General features: G+C 32.2%; 2 protein-coding genes across 2 annotated transcripts; both read right to left on the reverse strand.

The window, feature by feature from the left end:
- Positions 1–12564: 12564 nt before the first annotated feature.
- LOC108198385 (uncharacterized) lies at positions 12565–13569 on the reverse strand. The gene has a single exon (XM_017366136.2). The coding sequence runs from the start codon at positions 13567–13569 to the stop codon at positions 12565–12567; it is 1005 nt and encodes a 334-aa protein (XP_017221625.2).
- A 3116-nt stretch (positions 13570–16685) lies between these two features.
- LOC108197767 (7-deoxyloganetic acid glucosyltransferase-like) lies at positions 16686–18641 on the reverse strand. Its single transcript, XM_017365463.2, has 2 exons — positions 18058–18641; positions 16686–17886 (listed from the first exon to the last, which is right to left on the reverse strand). Exons 1-2 carry the CDS (start codon positions 18638–18640, stop codon positions 16943–16945), a joined length of 1527 nt encoding a protein of 508 aa, XP_017220952.2. The 5' UTR covers position 18641; the 3' UTR covers positions 16686–16942.
- Positions 18642–21067: the final 2426 nt, after the last annotated feature.

A 21067-nucleotide genomic window follows, 5' to 3' on the forward strand; every position in this document is an offset into this window, starting at 1 on the left:
GTTGATTACAGCCAGTTTATATAGGGAATTGTGGGCTTAATATTTTTTTCATTCGTCATTTTTTTCGTCATTATGTGACGTCGTCGTGGCGGTGGTCTACCTTAAGAGGTGATTGCACATAAAATATTACGGCTCTTTTTGGGATCTTCAAAGGAGATAAAATATTTGTTCCTTTTAGTATCTTCCAAAAGAGCAGCAGAAGATTTTCTTAAAATCTTTTGTTATCTTTACCAAATATTTTAAATATATTCTAAATCGTATTAGTATCAAAAAATTTCCGTGCCATCATTCTATAGAAATAATTGTGAAGGTGAATACACGAATAAAATCATATGTCTAAACTTTTTCTTTTTTTTTAAGATATCATATGTCTAAACTTGCTATTATACTACTCCCCTTCCCTCTCATCCAAATATAGAAAAATGAGGACTCGGAGTTTATACAAATTATATGAAACAGCGAAAAAGAAAGAAAAATGATAAAGTATAATTGGAATTTACTAGTATAATGTTGGAGAGGGTAAAGAACAAATCTTATACTCCCTATGTCCCTCTCATTTCTTTACATTACCATAAATAGTAAGTTTTTTCAATCATTACACCCACTATCTTCCCCCACTATCTCATATTTAACAATAAAAACTACTATTACACCCACTACCTTCCTCCACTATCTCAAATCTATTATTAAATATTGACGGGTCCCACCATTTTACCCACTTTTCATCTAACTTTACTCATTTTTCATACATTGTCTTGGTCTCCGTGTCCCCCTCCAATGTAAACAATTGAGGGGGACGGAGGGAGTACAAGATTAGAGCATGCTTGTTTGGTTTTGATTAGGAAGATATTTTCGACTTTAAATTAAAAAATTTATAAGTCAAAACTCGGCTTAAAGTTAGAAACAAATCAGAAACTGATTTAAAATCAGAAGTTAGTTGATATACTTTTTCGGTGAATAAAAATTCTTATATTTTTTATTTGATCAAAATTATTCTTAAAGCATAAATTACCATAAATCACTTTTATTTTTATAATTATATTTTTGATAATTCATAGGTCAAGTTAAAATCATCCCAACATTTTAAACTCACACCTTATTACCGTAAGTACATAAACTCAGTCACACATCACAGCATTTAGATATGACAATTACATATGTTGCTGTTGCATTAAGTCGTTTCTTTTACATCACTGGATAACGTAGCTAAACATGACAATGGCTTCTGATGTCAGCTTAACAAACATATATGATATATTAATGATGATGTGCGCCATGACAATGGCAAATATACATCTATATATTTTTGCCCAGTTGAACGATAATCTACCAATCGTTTAAGTTGCTTTCATACATGACATGTACTAAGAATAGCACATGGATTTGTTTAAACTTAGCAGTGAATGTAACAAACAGAATTTGATTAGGTGCGCGTATGTACACTCTAATTTTAGATATAAAATAATCTTTGTTTATTAAGTAAGACTTACTATTAGCTCTTCATGGTCTTATAATATTGATCGCGTGTTACATGTACAAATCCCGGTTTATAGGCATAGTTTGGGAAGACTCTGGGGTAAAATTGCAGGCGGGCGATTTTGAGTTCATAACAAATTGAAGACTTGAATATTGAGTTGATAAATATTATGTGAAATGAATAATCTTGTACACAATCCATAAAGATTTATAATCTTATGATAGTTTGAACTTTGAACCCATATGATTTACTAACTTATTGTTCATTTATGTAGTTATAAACTTTTTTGTTTAGGAACCAAGTCCTCAGAGAAGATGAGCACCAAGAGTATAACAATACATGGCGTCAAAAAATTATATCAATTTAATAAAATTATGGATGTAACTAAAAGATGTGGGGCCGTTTGACTTCTCTTATTTTTGAGATAAGGACTTATTTTTGAAGAAAAGTACACAAAATATTACTTTTTTCGGCAACAAGCCATTATCTTTTCTCTCAAATAAGGAATATGAAACACCTCTTTAATATTATAGCCGAAAAACACATTTTTTTTAAAAAAAAAATAAGGACTTGTTTTTCATTATTAAGTATGGCCTACCAAGTACTCCCTCCGTCCTAAAATAAGTTTCATTTTGACTTTTTTCACATAATTTGAGGTGCAAAAAAATAAACTTCTACATATTATTTTTCAAAATTTTCTTTTCTGAATAAAATTTTAATAATTATATTTTTATTCAGAAAATAAAAATTTGAAAAATAATGTGTAGAACTATGTTTTTTTTACAACTTAAATTACGTGCAAAAAGTCAAAAGCGACACTTATTTTGGGACGGGAGTACGTAACAAGATATTCACAAACAATCAATATACTTATATAAAGGAGAAGCGAGGGGCGTGTAGGTGGCGCCTCTCAGATAACTCCGTTCTATTTTTCTAATTTTTTAGAATTTTTGGATGAAAGATATCAAAAATAAAAACTATTTTTTTTGTTTCAAATTAATTGATATGGTATATATCTTGGCATAAATTAATCTGCATCTGTTTCAGATTATTTATGAAATATAATTGCTTGCAAGTAGTAATCTGATTTCGTTTCAGATTATTTATGGAATATAGTAGCTTGCAAGTTTTTTAATCTGATTCTGTTTCAAATTATATAATTATGGAAAAGAATAGCACACAAGTCTCTCTGCACCTATAAATACCTTTATAGGTTGTCGGGATTGGGATCATCTAAACGCAACATACACTCTCCCACTACCACAATGATATATGTTTGTTAGTTATTCTTTTATAATATTTGTTTTGTTCATCGGACGTATTTGTTGTTGTTTGCGAGCTTACTGTGTGTTTTATTGGACGATCGATGTATATGGCTAGATGTCATTAATCAGTTCGGTTAAAGAGCCGTATGCTTTTTATATGCAGGGAGTGTTGTATATGTCTATGAAGTAGTATTTGGAAAAGTTAATGACAATGTTAGTCAAGAACATGATTACTTTTCAAAAAAAAAAATACACAATTAAAATTAAGATTTGTCGTGCTTTAAATCGTTAATTACATGTTAGAAATTTATTATTTTTTTTGAAGGAATGTTAGAAATTTATTATTATTTTTTCACTCATGAATTATAGTCCAATTTGGCAATTTTAAATATTAATATTTGTATTGCATCGAGATGTTTATAATATAAATATATGTTTGTTGGTTATTGTTTTTTAATATTTGTTTTGTTCATCGGACGTATTTGTTGTTTGCAAGCTTACTATCTGTTTTATTGGGCGATCGATGTATATAGCTAGATATTTATATGCAGGAAGTGGTGTATATGTCTAAGAAGCCGTGTTTGGAAAAATTAATGATAATGTTAGTCAAGAACATGATTACTTTTCAAAAAAAAAAAGAACACAATTAAAATTAAGATTCGTCGTGCTTTAAATCGTTAATTACATGTAGAAATTTATTATCATTTTTTCACTAACGAATTATAGTCCAATTCTACAATTTTAAATATTAATACTTGGTATTGCATCGAGATGTTTATAGTATAAAATTTATTTTATTCTATAAATATTAATTTTAAACCATTAATATGATTTTTACAAGTCGCCGCAAATTGATTTTATTCTACAAATATTAATTTTAAATCATTAATATAATTTTTATAGGCCACCGCAACGCTTGACAAGAATGGACGGAGTACTCGAGTTCCGCGACTTTCATGAATTTCGGGGGATTTATGTTATGTGTAATACTTTCTTCGTCCTCTTTTACATGTATATTTTGATTTACTTTCTTCGTCCTCTTTTACATATATATTTTGATTTTCAAAAAAAATCAAATTAACCATTTTTTAACTAAATATTACAAATTATCTATTCATTATTTTTAAAATCTGAAAGTTGCATAGTAAAATAGACTAAATATACTCTCTAATGATATAATTTATTTATTTTCAATTATATGATATATATGTAAATTTCAGTCAAAATATGATCAATTTGATTGGTCAAAAATCAAAATAAACATATAAAAAAAGACGTAGAGATATGAAACACGGGTTTAATAATTTATTCCGATACATCGAAATTTAAACTTACACCGATTAGGCGATTATTATAAAACTAGCATAAAAGCCCGTGCGAGGCACGGGGCTCTAGTTTTTGCTGTATTTTAAATAATATTCATATGTCATTATATTGTTCTTGTACGGACCTTGAGTTTGTATTATGTTTTAAATAATATCCGTGTGTCATCATATTGTTTCGAGCGTAACTATTACGTTTTACTTTTTGACAAAATATGTAAACATGAAAAATGTAATATATGCAAGCTAATATCATTAATAGTAATAATAAGTACTATTCCCTCCATTCCATTTTATATGACTCTTATTCTTTTTTGAGACATCTCTAAAATAATGAACTTACTATACTTACTATTTTTAAACACTACTTATCACTATTACACACACTACTTCTCTATTTTATACTCTTTTATATTAAATAAACACTATTACACTCACTACTTACCATCACTATCTCAAATCTATTATTAAATTTTGATATATTCCACCACTTTACCCACTTTCCAACTAAATTTCCTCTTTTTTACTACTTTTTTCTTAATCTCCGTGAAAGTCAAATAAGGTCACCTAAGATAGGACGAAGGAAGTATATTTTTAAAAAAAATTATAGATCAAAAACTACATTTGAACTGATATTTCTATATTCAAATTCGTTAGGATATAGAGACCATCATCATATTATCAATGTTCAAAATTATATTCGAAATTAATACTGAAATTTTAAATTTTAAATATATTATACCTCATTAAAAGAATCTGTAATTTATTGTTGAAATTATTAAATTATTTCAACTAATATACCATGATTTTGATAAAAACCTGTTTTTGATATGTGAATTACGATATCCTAAATCATGATTAAATGAAGATGTGTGGTCCGCGTTGCCCTACATTTATTTCTTCTTTTTTGAGCGTACGTTTGCATAATTATTAAAGTGATACATGGTGGAGCAGATCATCAACACATTCTTTTTAGCATATGTTGCACACATTTTGTATAAATAAAAATTGAAACATGTGTTGTACGTAAAAAGACACGTACCTTATTTTATTATAAAAGTATCAATTGAACTACTAACCATATAATTGCACCCCAAAAATTTCTGACACCTTTGATGTGTCTTATCCTTTTATTTTTCATATCAATTATATAGTACTTCAATGTATTATATTTTTATTGTTAATTTAAAAATATTTGATGAATATTACTTTGATACAGTATGTTATAACATTATCTCGTTATAAAATTTTAATTTTCTATAATTAGTTTTTTGAGCTTGTCTATTAAGATTTTTAATGTAATCGTTATAAAACAGATCTCAAACAAATGATTTTATGGAATTTCAAATAGCAAAAAGAGAGTAGATATGAGTTAGGCATCATGAAGTTCATAAAACCATAAAATATTTAGTTCAATTAGTCGTGTAGTTACTTTTTTAGCTTTGTGCAAACTCACATTTTTAATATTTTGATACTCGTATTTATTAGGAGTGATCAATATGGCATATCATGTTCAATTGTTAAAGATCAAGTTATATATTCGATATTTTGAATCATGAAAAAACTATTCTTGTTCTAGTCCCGTTTAACCAGATATTAGTTTCACCGTATCGCATCAGATTATCCGGTTCAGAATTAATTATATTTTATTAGTTTAATTTGTAAATGATTAATTTAACTGTAGTTTGAATCATTTTATTTAACTGGTATGTTATATATTGGATGATGGCATATTAAAAATTATAGTTTTAAGACTTTAATATATATAACTTATTTCTCTGTGTTATTTTATTTAACAAAGTAAAATTTATAACTCAAATATTTTTAGTAGTTCTCGTAAACGCGTTTTATTATTATGTGGTTGACTTTTGATGAACAATATAAAATTTCCTTAAATTCACCTTCATATCACAAGTTATAGTATTTCAAATACATATATCATCAAAATTATATCATTTAGATATATTTTCCGACACCAAATTTGATGTATTGTCACTATCCTTATATCTATAATTTTTTTAAAAAAAGATTTAGTTACACATCAAATTCTGAATTCATAAGTTTAAAATAAAAAAAATATTCTACATAGGAATATTCTTTCAGTCACCTTATTTCGTGTTCTCCAAAATATTGTAATCTCTTTGTAAATTGCCTTTTATAATAAAAGAAATTAATATGACATATCCCATGTTGAAAGCCCATCAATTTTTCCTTTCAAAGATGCTCGCTTAAACCTCAGTTTTTGTACTTATTTCTCACATTCATGACTTAAAATTTCTATAATATTGTATTGGTGCTCGTTTAAACTATTAAGTTAGATTTGAATTCGAATACGAATTATATGTATTTTTTGAAATCTGAATCATGGCACGAACCCGATTATTCATATTTTTTTTAATTTTAAATTTATTTATGCAAATAATTAATTTATAGATATTAATCTATCATGTAAACAATATATGAGACTTAACTGAAATAATAACTCATCTCAAATAAATAAGATATTGAGACGAATATAAATACAAAAGTTTTAAAGTATGTGATTAATGCTTTTGAGTAATAAACTAATTGTTTATGTAGCTCAAGTGGTTTGAGTGATGTATTTGTATTGGAGAGATCCCGAGTTCGAGACTCATGAATAACATTTTTTTTTTATATATATGAGAAGATGTTAGGTTCGGAGTTAGGCTCAGGTTCGGAGCTAGGTAATTTATTTGCTCAGGAGGGAGGCTTGACACGAACCTGTTGGGCTACTATTATATACTTATATATAATAAGCGTAAGGGAGATAATTTGGTCGCATGGTCACATAGTCCAAAAGTTTATGATCCGTTGGATCGTATACTGAACAAATAAGTACCGTTAGATTAGAACAAAATTAACTTCTATTTCTATAAGGCAACTGATATGCATGTTTATAATTCCTTTTCTGAATCCAAAACAAATTCTGTCTTTCACATGTTTATGATTTTTTTAATCCAAGATAAATATTTTCTATTAGCTTTAATTGTAGAATCATATAAATTGCAACGTCACAAAATTATTTTTATCTAATATATTTTAAAATTAATAAGCCGGATATTTTAATTCAAAATAAATATTTCCTACCAGTTTTAATTGTAGAATCATATAAATCGCACTGTCACAAAATTATTTTTATCAAATATATTTTAAAATTAGTAAGCCAAATTTAAATCATATTATAATAATTCTTATATAAAATACATTTATAAATATAATCTAATGGAAGTTGATGTCACATATTCTTCTCAATATATATTAAAATTTGATAGAAAAAATATAATACTTTGGCATGATACATAAGAGAAAAGTAATGGCTTGATTACAATAGTTTACTTGAAGCCATTAATGAGTGTGACGGTGTATTTTATACCGCATCGTCGGATGATCCAACATTTGTAATCAGTTTTTTTTACAGAAACAAGTAGAACCTATATATTTTTACAATAGTTCTGACTTACAAACAAATCATAATTTCAAATTTTATTTAAATGAAAATTTTAATTTATTATTTATAAATTAAATTCTTTCACACCACTTACAATATATTTAAAAAGTTTATAAATAATTAAAAAGTTCCCGTGCCTTGCACGGGCTATAAGCTTATATATATAAGTAGATTAAGTTAAATATTTCATGAGACTCGGTGCAAATAGCCAAATACTGCCACCAACCACAGACCTGTCACCTCCTGTACAGATAGATGCAAAGCTCAAAGCTGGTTAACATTTGCTCCTTGACCCTTGTCCATCTCATATTTTTTTTCCTTTTTTTATAGTATTATTAAAAAAATATTTTAAGACACATATAAAATATATTTAATTTATTTTTAAATTCGTTTTTCATAAAAATTTGAATATTAGATTTTTATTCAGAAAAAAATTAAATATAATTTATCAAATTATATTTTGTGAGAGAATTAACATATGTACCGAATCACTCATCCTCATTGTAAATAATTAAGATGGAAGAAATATTTTGTATCCTAAAAAGAGCCTCTGGATAATCGAGATACACGTTCAGAGAAAAGTTATACTCGAAAATATAACCCTACAATGTATATGACCTACGACCATCACCGTCTAACAAGGTTTTTGGCGCAATATACTTTTTTTTTCCCAATCATTTCTTTATGATTTCATTTCTTTACGTCTGTCCAGTAAATAACTCATTTGATTCAGTTTTATAATTAGTGACTCGATACATTTGAATCATATGTCTCTTTATTGTGTCTTCTTATATGTTCTTTTTTTTTTATTGGTCAATTTTTTTACTTTTTACGTGATCTCTCTCTTTCAAAAATTTATTAATTTTAATTAATATATATTTAAAATATTGATGCATAATACAAATAAACTACTTGGAGAACATGTGTATATCTCAAACTCTAGTATATCAGGACTACTGTTTCTCAAGTATCGCCACTTGAATTTTGAGGATTATTTTTTGAATGATCAAAATAGTCCGCACTGTTGTAATATACTAGCTATAATAATATCAGAGAGCAGCTATTTAACAGAGACAGAGAGAGAAGGAAGAAGAGCAGAAGTAGTATTGCTCGGTGCAAGTTTACATTCATCTTTGGCAATCTATTTATAGCCAAGTGAAAGCACTGCAACAGACAAGTGAATCAAGGCATGACAAACATTTCTACTCCTATATCTATAGCCATACTATTTAACATTTGACCACATGATAAATGGCAATCAACTTATAACACTCCCCTTTGATTGTCATTATCGTATGGATCATAGACTGCCTCGTTAAAATCTTGTCAAAGAAAAATCCAATGGGATAAAAACTTTGACGAAGGAAAAAGAGTACAATCTCCCCTTGGAAGAAAAACATTAATCACTGAAATTTTGTTGCAGCATATTCTTGAGTCGACGCATTCCAATGTTGTGTCGCAGCTTTGTAAATATTGAATTCGGTAATGATTTTGTGAATAAGTCTGCAAGGTTGTCACATGATTGAATTTGTTGTACATCATTTTCACCATTCTTTTGAAGCTCATGGGCATAGAAGAATTTCGGTGAAATGTGCTTCGTCCTGTCTCCTTTGATATATCCCTCTTTGAGTTGATCTATGCATGCAGTGTTATCCTCAAACATAACAGTAGGACTTCTCGTGATGTCCGACAATCCACACGATTCTTGAATGTTCTTGATAATAGATCGCAACCAAACACATTCTCTACTGGCTTCGTGAAATGCAATTAGTTCTGAGTGATTTGTTGAGGTAGCCACTGTAGTTTGCTTCGTGGATTTCCAGGAAATGGCTGTACCACAATATGTGAATACATATCCAGTTTGTGATTTGCCAAAATGAGGATCTAACAGATATCCAGCGTCTGCATATCCAATCAACTAAGATGTCGAGTTCTCTGGAAAGAATAACCCAAAATCAATTGTTCCACGAAGATAACAGAATATATGCTTGATCCCATTCCAATGTCTGGCCATTGGAGCAGAGCTAAATCTAGCCAATAGATTCACAGCAAAGGCAATATCTGGCCTTGTATTATTCGCAAGATACATAAGTGCACCAATTGCTCCCAGATATGTGATTTCAGGACCAAGAACCTCTTCATTATCTTCTCGTGGTCGAAATAGATCTTTATCTGGTTCCAAAGATCTAACCACCATTGGAGTAGTCAACGGATGAGATTTATCCATGTAGAATCTGCTTAAAACTTTTTCTGTATATGTAGATTGGTGGAGGAAAATTCCTGATGACAAGTGCTCGACTTGTATACCAAGACAATACTTTGTCTTCCCAAGATCTTTCATTTCAAACTCTGTCTTTAGATATATGACAGCTTCATCAACCTCTGTAGCTGTTCCTACAAGATTTAAATCATCCACATATACAGCAATAATCACAAAACCAGATTGTGATTTTTTGATAAAAACGAAATTTGATTACTAATATACCCATTCTTTTGTAAATAACGACTAAGTCTGTTATACCACATACGACCAGATTGTTTCAATCCATACAATGATCGTTGAAGTTTAATGGAGTATATATGACGAGGTTTCTTGAACTCATCCATTTTTAATCCTTCTGGGATTTTCATAAAAATATCACTATCAAGTGATCCATATAGGTATGCAGTAACAACGTCCATAAGACGTGTTTCTAATTTTTCTTTAGATGCCATACCTAATATAAAACGAAAAGTAATTCCATCCATTACTGGCGAGTATGTCTCGTGATAATCAATGCCAGGCCTTTGAGAAAACCCTTGTGCAACAATTCGGGCTTTATATCTCACAATTTCATTCTTTTCATTTCATTTTCTTATGAATACCCATTTATTCCCAACAGGGTTCACACCGATTGGTGTTTGGACAACAGGTCCAAATACTTCTCTTTTGCGCAATGAATTTAATTCTGTTTGAATTGCGTCTTTCCATTTTAGCCAGTCTTTTCTTCGACGGCATTCATCCACACTCTGTGGTTCAGGATCAGAATTTATGTCGACATCCAATGCCGCTGAATACACAAATACATCATCGATTATGGCTTTACTTCGATCCCATAATTTCATATCATGCACATAATTTATTGAAATTTCATGATTGTTTAATCCCGAATCTTCAGGGACGGGAATCTCTTCAGGAGATAATACCACTTCAGGGGTATTTGCTTCTTCTTGAGCATGTGCCACTTCAGGGGCAATTTTCTTTGTCTTTCTTTTTCTTGGTGCAACATCTTTTGCACCGACCGGTCTACCACGCTTCAGGCGTGGCTTTGAATCTGTAACCAATTCATTTGTACTTGATTTTTCAATTAGTATATCTACTCTAGCTGGAGTATTTACTGCAGGTATATGAGATTTAATTACATTTCTAGAATCGTTAAATGCGTCAGGCATTTGGTTTGCGATATTTTGCATATGGATGATTCTTTTAACTTCAAGTTCACATTGACCGGTACGTGGATCTAGAAAATGTAACCCCGATGCATTCCATGTTATGTCAGGATTAATCTTATTCACATGTTTATCTCCCCCTAAGGGAGGAAACAAAGATTCGTCAAAATGACAATCTGCATATCGTGCAGTAAATAAGTCTCCAGTTAGTGGTTCAAGATATCTGATTATTGATATCGAATCAAAACCAACGTAGATACCTATTCTTCTTTGAGCTCCCATCTTCGATCTCTGTGGTGGAGCAATAGGTACATATACAGCACTTCCGAAGATTTTGAAGTGAGAAATATTAGGAATTTGACCAAGTACCAGCTGTAGTGGAGAATGTTGGTTATAGGCAGTTGGTCTAATCCTAATAAGATTAGCAGCATGAAGTATTGCATGACCCCATATAGAGGTAGGTAATTTTGCTTTCAATAACAACGGTCTTGCAATAAGTTGAAGCCTTTTGATAAAGGACTCGGCTAACCCATTTTGTGTATGTACATGAGGAACTGGGTGCTCAACTGAAATTCCTACAGACATGCAATAGTCGACAAAGGTTGCAGATGTAAACTCGCCGGCATTATCTAAACGAATTGACTTAATACAATGGTCTGGGAATTGAGCTCGCAACTTGATTATCTGGGCAAGTAATTTTGCAAAAGCATCATTACGAGTTGAGAGAAGACAAACATGAGACCATCTAGTTGAGGCATCTATTAGTACCATGAAGTACCTAAATGGACCCGATGATGGGTGGATCGGTCCACATATGTCGCCCTGTATCCTTTCTAGAAAACTTGGACTTTCAAGCTTAACTTTAGTAGGAGATGGCCGAGTAATCAATTTTCCTAATAAACATGCTGAACATGGAAGGTCATTTTTAAAAAGAACTTTAAGATCTCTAAGAGGATGTCCGGTAGAATTCTCTATAATACGACGCATCATAGAGACTCCAGGATGACCTAATCTTTCATGCCAAAGGGTAAATGATTTTGGATCTATGAGTTTGGAAGCAATAACATTGTGTGACTCAATGGTTCTGATTTTCATCATATATAATCCCGAGGAAAGTGACTGAAACTTTTCTAAGATTTTCTTGTTGCTAGAATTAGCAGAAGTAATAAGGAGATATTCTTTACCAGACTCAGAAGTGGTTTCGATGTGAAAATTGTTAAATCTGATATCCTTAAAACTAAGAAGATTTCTAGTGGACTTACTAGAAAATAATGCACTTGGAATATGTATGTGTGTACCATTAGGTAAAACGAAACTAGCTTTTCCAAAACCTTCGATTATATTAGATACGCCAGAAATCGTTCCAACTTGAGCTTCAGTTTTGGTTATATGGGTAAAGTATTTTTGATATTGTAGAATCGTATGAGTTGTACCACAATCAGCAATGCATATATCTTCAGAATCCATTCTGTATATAATTAAGAAACATGATTTATTTGATAAGAACATAACACATCAAATAAAGCACACAGTACACACTAGTAACTATAGTAATTCGGACCATTAATGCTCATTCCTTCGGTTGCTAATAATGTTATGAAACTAATCCTCAGCCTCCCACATGGGAGTTTCGTTAGTCTCATTAGGACCATTAACGCTTATTCCCCCGGTTGATATTATAAGAGAATCATCTAAGTTGTTGGCGAAATTGGTTTCCACCATTTTCCCTTTTGATCTTTTAGATGACTGATATAAATCAACAAGATGTTGTGGGATATAACAATTACGTGACCAATGTCCTTCCATTCCACATTTGTGACATAAATTGTCAGTTTTCCCTCCTTGTGGTGCCTTTCTTTTGCTCTGTGTTTCAGGTTGCCACTTCTGGTGACCAGAGCTATTATAAGGACGAAAATGCCCACGACCACGGCCTCGTCCATGGTAGCGACCATGGCCTCGTCCACCTCTATGCCCTTTTCCACGTACATTCTGCTGGAATGTCGTATTATTTACTTCTGGTAAAGGGGCAGATCCCGTTGGACGGGATTGATGATTCTTAATCACCAATTCATGATTCTGCTCGGCAACAAGGAGGGTTGAAAGGAGATCCCCAAACTTGATAAACTTGCGCTCCCTGTACATCTCGGCTAAGTTGATATTATTGGGATGAAAGGTGGATAATGTTTTGTCGATCTTTCTTTTCTCAGTAACAATCTCACCACACATAATGAGCCTAGAACTTATTTTGAATAGTGCTGAGCTATATGCCCGAACACTCTTAAAATCTTGAAGCCTTAGATTAGCCCAATCATTTTCAGCCGCAGGTAGATAAACTAGTTTCTGATGATCGAACCTATACTTTAGATTTTCCCATAAAATAAAGGGATCCTCAACTTCTAGGTACTCAGATTTTAAATCTTCATGCATGTGGTGTCTGAGAAAAATAATAGAGGTAAAATTTTCTTCAACAGTGGATGTGTTTTCTGCCTTTATTGTGTTGCTTAATTTCTTTGAACCCAAGTGCAACTTTACATCTTGTACCCACGATATATAATTCTCCCCAGAATTGTCCAACGCAACGAACGACAAGTTTGTAAGATTTGTCATTATAATCTGAATTTAACACCAAAATTATTAACTTAAACTATCAATGTAAATATTACATAAAATCCTACTGAATCGGATGCGTTAACAAGTAAGCAATAATAAATATGTACATCATTATTATCATCGATATTATGAATAGATCTATATATAAAATGACAAATGGATTTTCACCCGCCATACGGACGTCTGCGTATACAGGTTATCTCCAACCAATAATATATTTAAGTGGAAAATCCTGCATAAGTTAGTTAGGCACAAAAGAATTATTATCCGATAGGCAGGTAATTTATAAATTAAGGTTCCCACTATATTTCGGTTTTACCCAAAATTATATGGTACCGTAAATAGGCGGTGCTCCGGCCATATGTAGTTAAAATATTAGTAGAGGGTATAACCACGTCTATTCCGGTTATATATATATATATATATATATATATATATATATATATATATATATATATATATATATATATATTATTAGTAGAGGGTATAACCACGTCTACTCCGGTCACATATATTTAAAATATTTGTAGAGGGTATAACCACGTCTACTTATATATATGTACATTTAAATAAAATTATACCTTCTCAGTTCCGGCAGGGCTTCGTGCTGATAACGTGTTGTAATATACTAGTTATAATAATATCAGAGAACATAATAATATCAGAGAACAGCTATTTAACAGAGACAGAGAGAGAAGGAAGAAGAGCAGAAGTAGTATTGCTCGGTGCAAGTTTACATTCATCTTTGGCAATCTATTTATAGCCAAGTGAAAGCACTGCAACAGACAAGTGAATCAATGCATGACAAACATTTCTACTCCTATATCTATAGCCATACTATTTAACATTTGACCACATGGTAAATGGCAATCAACTTATAACACGCACTTCTTTCTTTGTGGAGTTTAGATATTCTACCTCATTACAAACGAGTACTTGAACAAGAAAGAATTTGAAACAGAAGAAAAATATATTTGCTTTTCGGAAAAAATTCATTATTTAGAATTTAATTTTAGTATATTAAATATTATAAAATAAAACATTTTAATATTTGAATATAATTTTAGTCAAAAATAAACTATTTTTTGTTATTTCAAAAAAAACTATTTTTAATTTAATAATTTTTTTGGTTGATTATGTACTATATAAGAAAAATATTTTAATAAAGAAAATGTCCGTTAAATAAATTTGAAAAATTTTAACAATGAAAAACTATGCGAGAAAGAATAAAGAGAAACCAAAAATCACGTGCAAAAGTAAGAAACCGGTCAATAGAAAATAGAGTACAGAGCTATTGCACACCGATAAAAGTCGGTAACTAACGTTCAGTTAAATCGTATTTTTTATATTTGACTAGTTAGTCAAGAAATAACCAGTAATATATACCAAGTGCTAATTACTTGTCTTATATGTAGTTCTCTTTTATATCTCATACATAATAATAAATGATTTTAACACAAGATTTATTTAATTTAATATTTATTATATTTAAATAATCATATAACAATTATTTGTTTTAAGTTTTAGAATACCGCCAACACAGTATAAGAATAAATGAATCATGACATTTAGTCATTGAATAAAGGCAACCACGTCAGAGTGTACATATTATTTTTATTGTTTAATTCACAGAAATGATATGTGATTGAGGGCTGTTTGGGTAAACTTAAAAAAAAAAAGTACTTCTTATCTAAAGTAAAAAAGTAGACTATGAGGCTGTTTGAATTAACTTAAAATAAATGAGTTATTGCTTATAGTAAAGAAGTGAAGTAGAAGTGAGAAATAAATAATTTAATAAGGTGTTGGGAGAGAAGCTAGCATTCTCAAAATTTTAAAAGTGATTCTACTTCTTTACACAGACAGGGTCAAGAAAAGCATAAGCTAGGAGTAGTCTCTGCTTCTTACAAACAAACACCAACTTTAACTGATTAAACTGTTTCGGAAAAAAAGCAGAAATCCACAAACAAAAGGTAACACTCTTAATATTTTTTTATAAGTATTTCTGTCTTTTTACATAACCGAGTAAAAAAAAAGTAGAAAACTGACTTTTTATCAGAAAAAACTATAATTACTTGTGCCCAGCATTTAGGGGGTGTTTGGCTCGGCGTAAAAGCTCAATTTATGTAATATTTCACTTCTATGTTTTAGCAAAAAATCATTTCATTTAAACTCACTCAAACGGCCCCAAATAAGATAACATGGACAAAGACCAGATTTTTTAGCTTCTTAATATCAACCCCCATATGTATTATTTATAATGCTTATACTTTTCTATAACTAAAGTATTATGTAAAAAGAATAAATTTTTTAAACATAGGATCGCATTCTATGAATTTGTGAGAACAGTGATAACACTATTGATATACTGCACAATAATATTACTTTGAAAAAAACTGCAAAATAATTGTTATGCGCTTTTTAAAAAATGCAGAACAATTACTCTCATCATTTGCACGAACAAAATGTTCTCGCTTGAATCACTGTATTTAAACATATATTAATTTTATAGCTTAATATATGATCAACTTATTTAAACAGCTTTTAAGTCATAAGCAATTTCTTAAAGATTATTCAAAGGGCCGCTTAATCTGATTCATCATACTGGAAATGCTGCAGGAAACAAACTTCTCATTTTCCATTGCAGTTTGGTGGCTAACGAGAGTTTTGAAAGTTCTTGTTTCTGTAGAGCAAGTTTATTTAAAAATAAAGAGCAAACTTCAAAGTTGTTACCAAAGTCTACACCGATTTTTAAAAAGTTGGTCAAAGTTTCAAATTCTCAAAAAGATAGCCAAATTTTGGCTCCGATTTTTAAAAGCGTGGTTCCCGTTAAATGTATTAACGGAAGCCTAACGGGAACCACATTTTTGAAAATCGGACCAAACTTTGGCCACTTTTTTGACCAAACTTTGGTTTGCTTTTCAAAAATGTGGCTGCCGTTAGGCTCCCGTTAGTGACATTTAACGGGAGCCACACTTAAAAAACCGAAGCCAAAGTTTGGCCATATTTTTGAGAATTTGAAACTCTAGCCAACATTTTGAAAATCGATTTAAATTTTGACCACAACTCTGAAGTTTACTCCTGTAAACGTGAGCCCAGATGTTTCAACCAATACTGAAGGCTGAAACCATTTCTCTGCAAATAGCCAAATATGCTTAAATTTAAATAACCATAGCTAGAGATGATGATTAATTATGCAGACATGTGACTTTAACTACAAGTCTTTCTAGTACGTGCTAATGAATACACACTCACGACTACTTTTGAATTTTGATTAAGACGGAGGATATTGATTGGCGGAGACTTTCTGGTGTGGTGTGTATGATCATGGACGCACATTAGAAAATCCGTTAATTATATCATTCCCTAATTCCTACTGTTGTTTCTTTGCCTCCTTATGCACCACACTTATTGTCTTAATATCCTGGATCAGACGTTCCAGGTTGGAATAAGAAGAACCACCCTCACTCAAGCTCTTCATTGCCAAATTAGCCATCCGATCAGCGGACTTCAAGAACTCATCCTTCCTCTTCACCATCAGATCCTTGACCATCCTCTCCACAATAACCCTGTCACAAGTATCCTTCATATCAAGACCAAGCTTCCAAACCTCACTCACAAACCTACTATTCACTTGCTGATCCATAAAATAAGGCCAGCATATCATAGGCACCCCTTCCACCACACTCTCCAACGTCGAATTCCAGCCGCTGTGAGTCAAAAATCCCCCCACAGATTGATGCCCAAGGACCTCCTCTTGAGGTGCCCACCCCACAATATATCCCCTCTCTTTCGTTCCTTCCAAAACCTCCTCAGGAATCTCCCCGTCTCCCGCGATCAAATCAGGCCTAATGACCCACAAGAATTTGCACTCACTGTTAACAAGGCCACACCAAAACTCCATAAGCTGGTCCTTTGTCATAGTTGCTATACTTCCGAAACTAACATAAATCACAGACTTACAAGCCTGTGAATCCAGCCAACTCATGCAACTCCTATCTTCTTTTCTCAAACTGTTTGATGAGGCTGTGTAACAAGATTTTGCGGCTAATTTCATTTTGAGATGGGCGTGAAGTGGTCCAATTGTGTATAGGTTCGGACAAAAAGCACGTATGTTTTCTAGAACTGGTCCTTCTATGTCTTCAAAGGTATTGAGTATCAGGCCTTGAGCGCGCGCATTTTCTTGATTCTCGTTTTTGAAGAGCTGAATGCTTGGACCGGAAAGAGTATCCGAGCGGCAGAAGCTGGGAAGATCTCGACGCCGAAGAAATTTCTCCATTGCTGGTACACTTTTGATTGGGGTGTCCAAATCACCTCCTGCAAATATTATAACACGGTTGTAAGAATACAATATGATTCTGGTATGCAAGTGGAAGTAAATATAATGAAATACTCCGATACATTTCGGGTTTATAAAAGGTAGACTGAAACTATTTTTATTAATGTGCTCCCGAGTTAGAAACAAGAAGACTGAAAAATATGACATACCTGTAAAGGGGAGCTCCCCTGCTTCAATGAGTTTAGGAAGCGAAAAGAAAATAGAAAGAGAGCAAGCACTGAGAGTGCGAGTACAAAAAATATTGACTCCGATGTCATTAGCAACATCACAAACAAAGCTCATGACTCCATCAGCTATAATACATGTAACAGGCCCGCGTCCACGGTCCAGCCAGCCAGAAGTGAGGAGCTCTTTCAAGAGTGGCTTGCTGTTGAGCTTCATGGACTCGAACATCTCTATGTACCGCGAGCCACCGCGCGGGTGCTCTTTCGGGAGTCCGTCGGATATCGATTGGAGAACAAAGCCGGGGTACTTGCTGAAACGCGAGACCACGTTGCTGTTTCGGAGCAGGCGAGAGTGGATGTGATCCGTGACCACAAAGGTGACGTTGATGTCGGAGATACAGAGGATTTCCGCGAGTTTTAGCATGGAGTTTACGGTGCCTTGGAGGGGTAATGGGAAGATGAGGACATGAGGGGAGGCTGGGGCTGAGGAGGAGTTGGTTTGCATTGGCATTTTTGTTGTGTGTTTTTTGGTTGATGCAACCTGCTGAGATATTTGAGTGTCTGGCATTGCTGGCTGGTTAGGCACCTTATATAGAGAATCCTGAGTCTAAAACGGGAGGTCGGATTTAGGTGCCGTTTGAGTGAGTTTAAAATAAGTGCTTATTGTTTAAAATAAATAATGCTTATTGTTTAAAATAAATAAGTGGGGTAGAAGTTAGAAGCAAGATATGACTTATAAATGATTAAAGTGTTTGGAAAATAAGTAGAAGCCCTCAAACAAAAGCTAGCGTTCCTAGCTTTTTTTATAAGTGCTTCTTGACTTATTACACAAACGGTACGAATAAGTGCTTCTAACTTATAATCCCAGAAACTGGACTTATAAGTGTTAAACAAACACCCACTTAGTAAGAGATCTGGGGCATATGTTTTATTTTTTTAATTTATACTTTTTTTATTATTCAAATTTTTAAGAAATTTTTAAATTGATTTTAAGAGATTTGAAAATTTATAATTATATTTTGAAATTTTGTTTGATGTCTACTAAAAAAAATCAATTCTAAATCCATCCCGCACTGTCATATTTTTTTTGGTTCTTTTTTTGCTTTCATCATATACGGTAGGTCGGTGTGTCATACTGTCATGTGTAAGTTGTGTTCTTGACATATTGAAAAAATTGTGAAAGTGATATGCAGGAACATTGAGATGCTAATCCAGGCGCAACAGGACAATAGTCTATTTATGGGACAGAAATTGCGTTCTTTCCTGTCAATGTTCAGTGACACCGATGTTTTTGAGATTAATAAAATAAATATACTCCTCTGTCTCTTCTAGTCATTCATTTTTTATTTTTAATATTTTAATTAATTATTTTTAATCAAAATTTAAGAATAATTTTTTATTTTAGAAGCTGAAAATTATATTTTAAAATAGATTGTATTTTCTAGTTCCGCCTCTCTCGTCAGCAACTTATAATTTAGAAATACGCAAGCTCAATTACATGCGTCTTAAATCCTTCCGTTCATATTTCTAGTTGTTTCCATCAATCCGAACGCTCTAATAGATGATACTGTACTACGTATTGGACACGGGCTGGCCGTTCATCTTTGGACGAACACGTCCCCTTGCGACAACTGAATATCGACCCATGTTTGTGTGGACAAGTACAAGTTGTGAACATTGTCTCTGACATTTTTAACGTGTCATGTTTCAGAATATTTTTTTATTACATGTGACTCTGAGTTTCACAACAGCACATGTATATCTTGCCCTTCCGTGACATGTAGGTGAGATGAGATTATGATGTTTGCCATGACGATTTCATTTGCTCCATCGCAAATCACACTCATTGTGTCGTTGACGTTTCTACGTGCGTAGCACTGCTCCCATCATTCAATCACGTCAGACTTGAGTTTACTGTAAAATTAGTTAACGATATTCCATAATTAAGGATTTTTAGATTAAGATGGGGAATTAGAACGAAGAGTATGCATGCAGAAGTAAAATCAAGAGATACGAAGATGTAATCAAACTAAAACGAGTAGAACACTGTCAAGTCTTGGCTCGAACTCCGATTAAAAAAATTTGGAACCCGACTGCGAGTTCGACTAAGTTTTTAATTTTAAATTCGATACGTTGCTGATACACAATTCCATAGGCTTCAGTTTGGCTCGAAAGTTCGAATCGTGTCACCTAATATTGATAAAAACTCGTAATATAACCGGTTCAGCTTGAGTTCGATTCGATTCAATTAAATATAAAATATAAATAAGCTATTAAATATTTTTATGAAATTATATTTATAATAAAAAATTAAAAAATAATAGAGACTTAATAAGGCTTGCGAATATTATGAGCCGAATAATTTGAAGTTCCAACTCGAGTCGGTAAAACATTTAGATAACTCGAGCTCAACTCAATTATTATCCAACCAAATTCTCATTTTTAGTGTCAACAGAACGAAGATCTTAGAAGGGTGCATGTCTTCTCGAAAGCACTCCCGGGCATAGTAGCCAAGACTCTCCACGGCTGCTCTTTCAGCCAGCTCTGGGCAGGGCGCATATACACGAACCCACTTTTAGTCGGATCCGAGGCAAAGATAGGTGAGTGACACCAAGGTAATTCCAGCACGAAAGAAAGTCTTTATGTTACTTCTAATATTTTTTTGCATGAGATATATGTCGTTCATGCCATCGTGAATGAATGGACATATGGTGTTGATGGTCAAATGGTTAGTATTGGAAGGGAGATGTGGGCGAAGTTTAACAAGTATTGGGGAGTTCCAACCAAAATGAACAATCTTTTATTCATTGCGGTGGTATTTGATCCAAGGCACAAGTTACAATTTGTGGTGTATATGCTAAAGCACATGTATGGAGAAGAGGTAGGGGGAATGATTGGAAAGTCTTTGGAAGAAACATCGTATAAAATGTTTAATGAGTACAAATCTAAAATGTCTAAGAACAACGAAAGAGATGGGGCTAGAGAGAAAAGAAGA

This window comes from Daucus carota, chromosome 8 (assembly GCF_001625215.2).
Source record: "Daucus carota subsp. sativus chromosome 8, DH1 v3.0, whole genome shotgun sequence".
NCBI lineage: Eukaryota > Viridiplantae > Streptophyta > Magnoliopsida > Apiales > Apiaceae > Daucus > Daucus carota.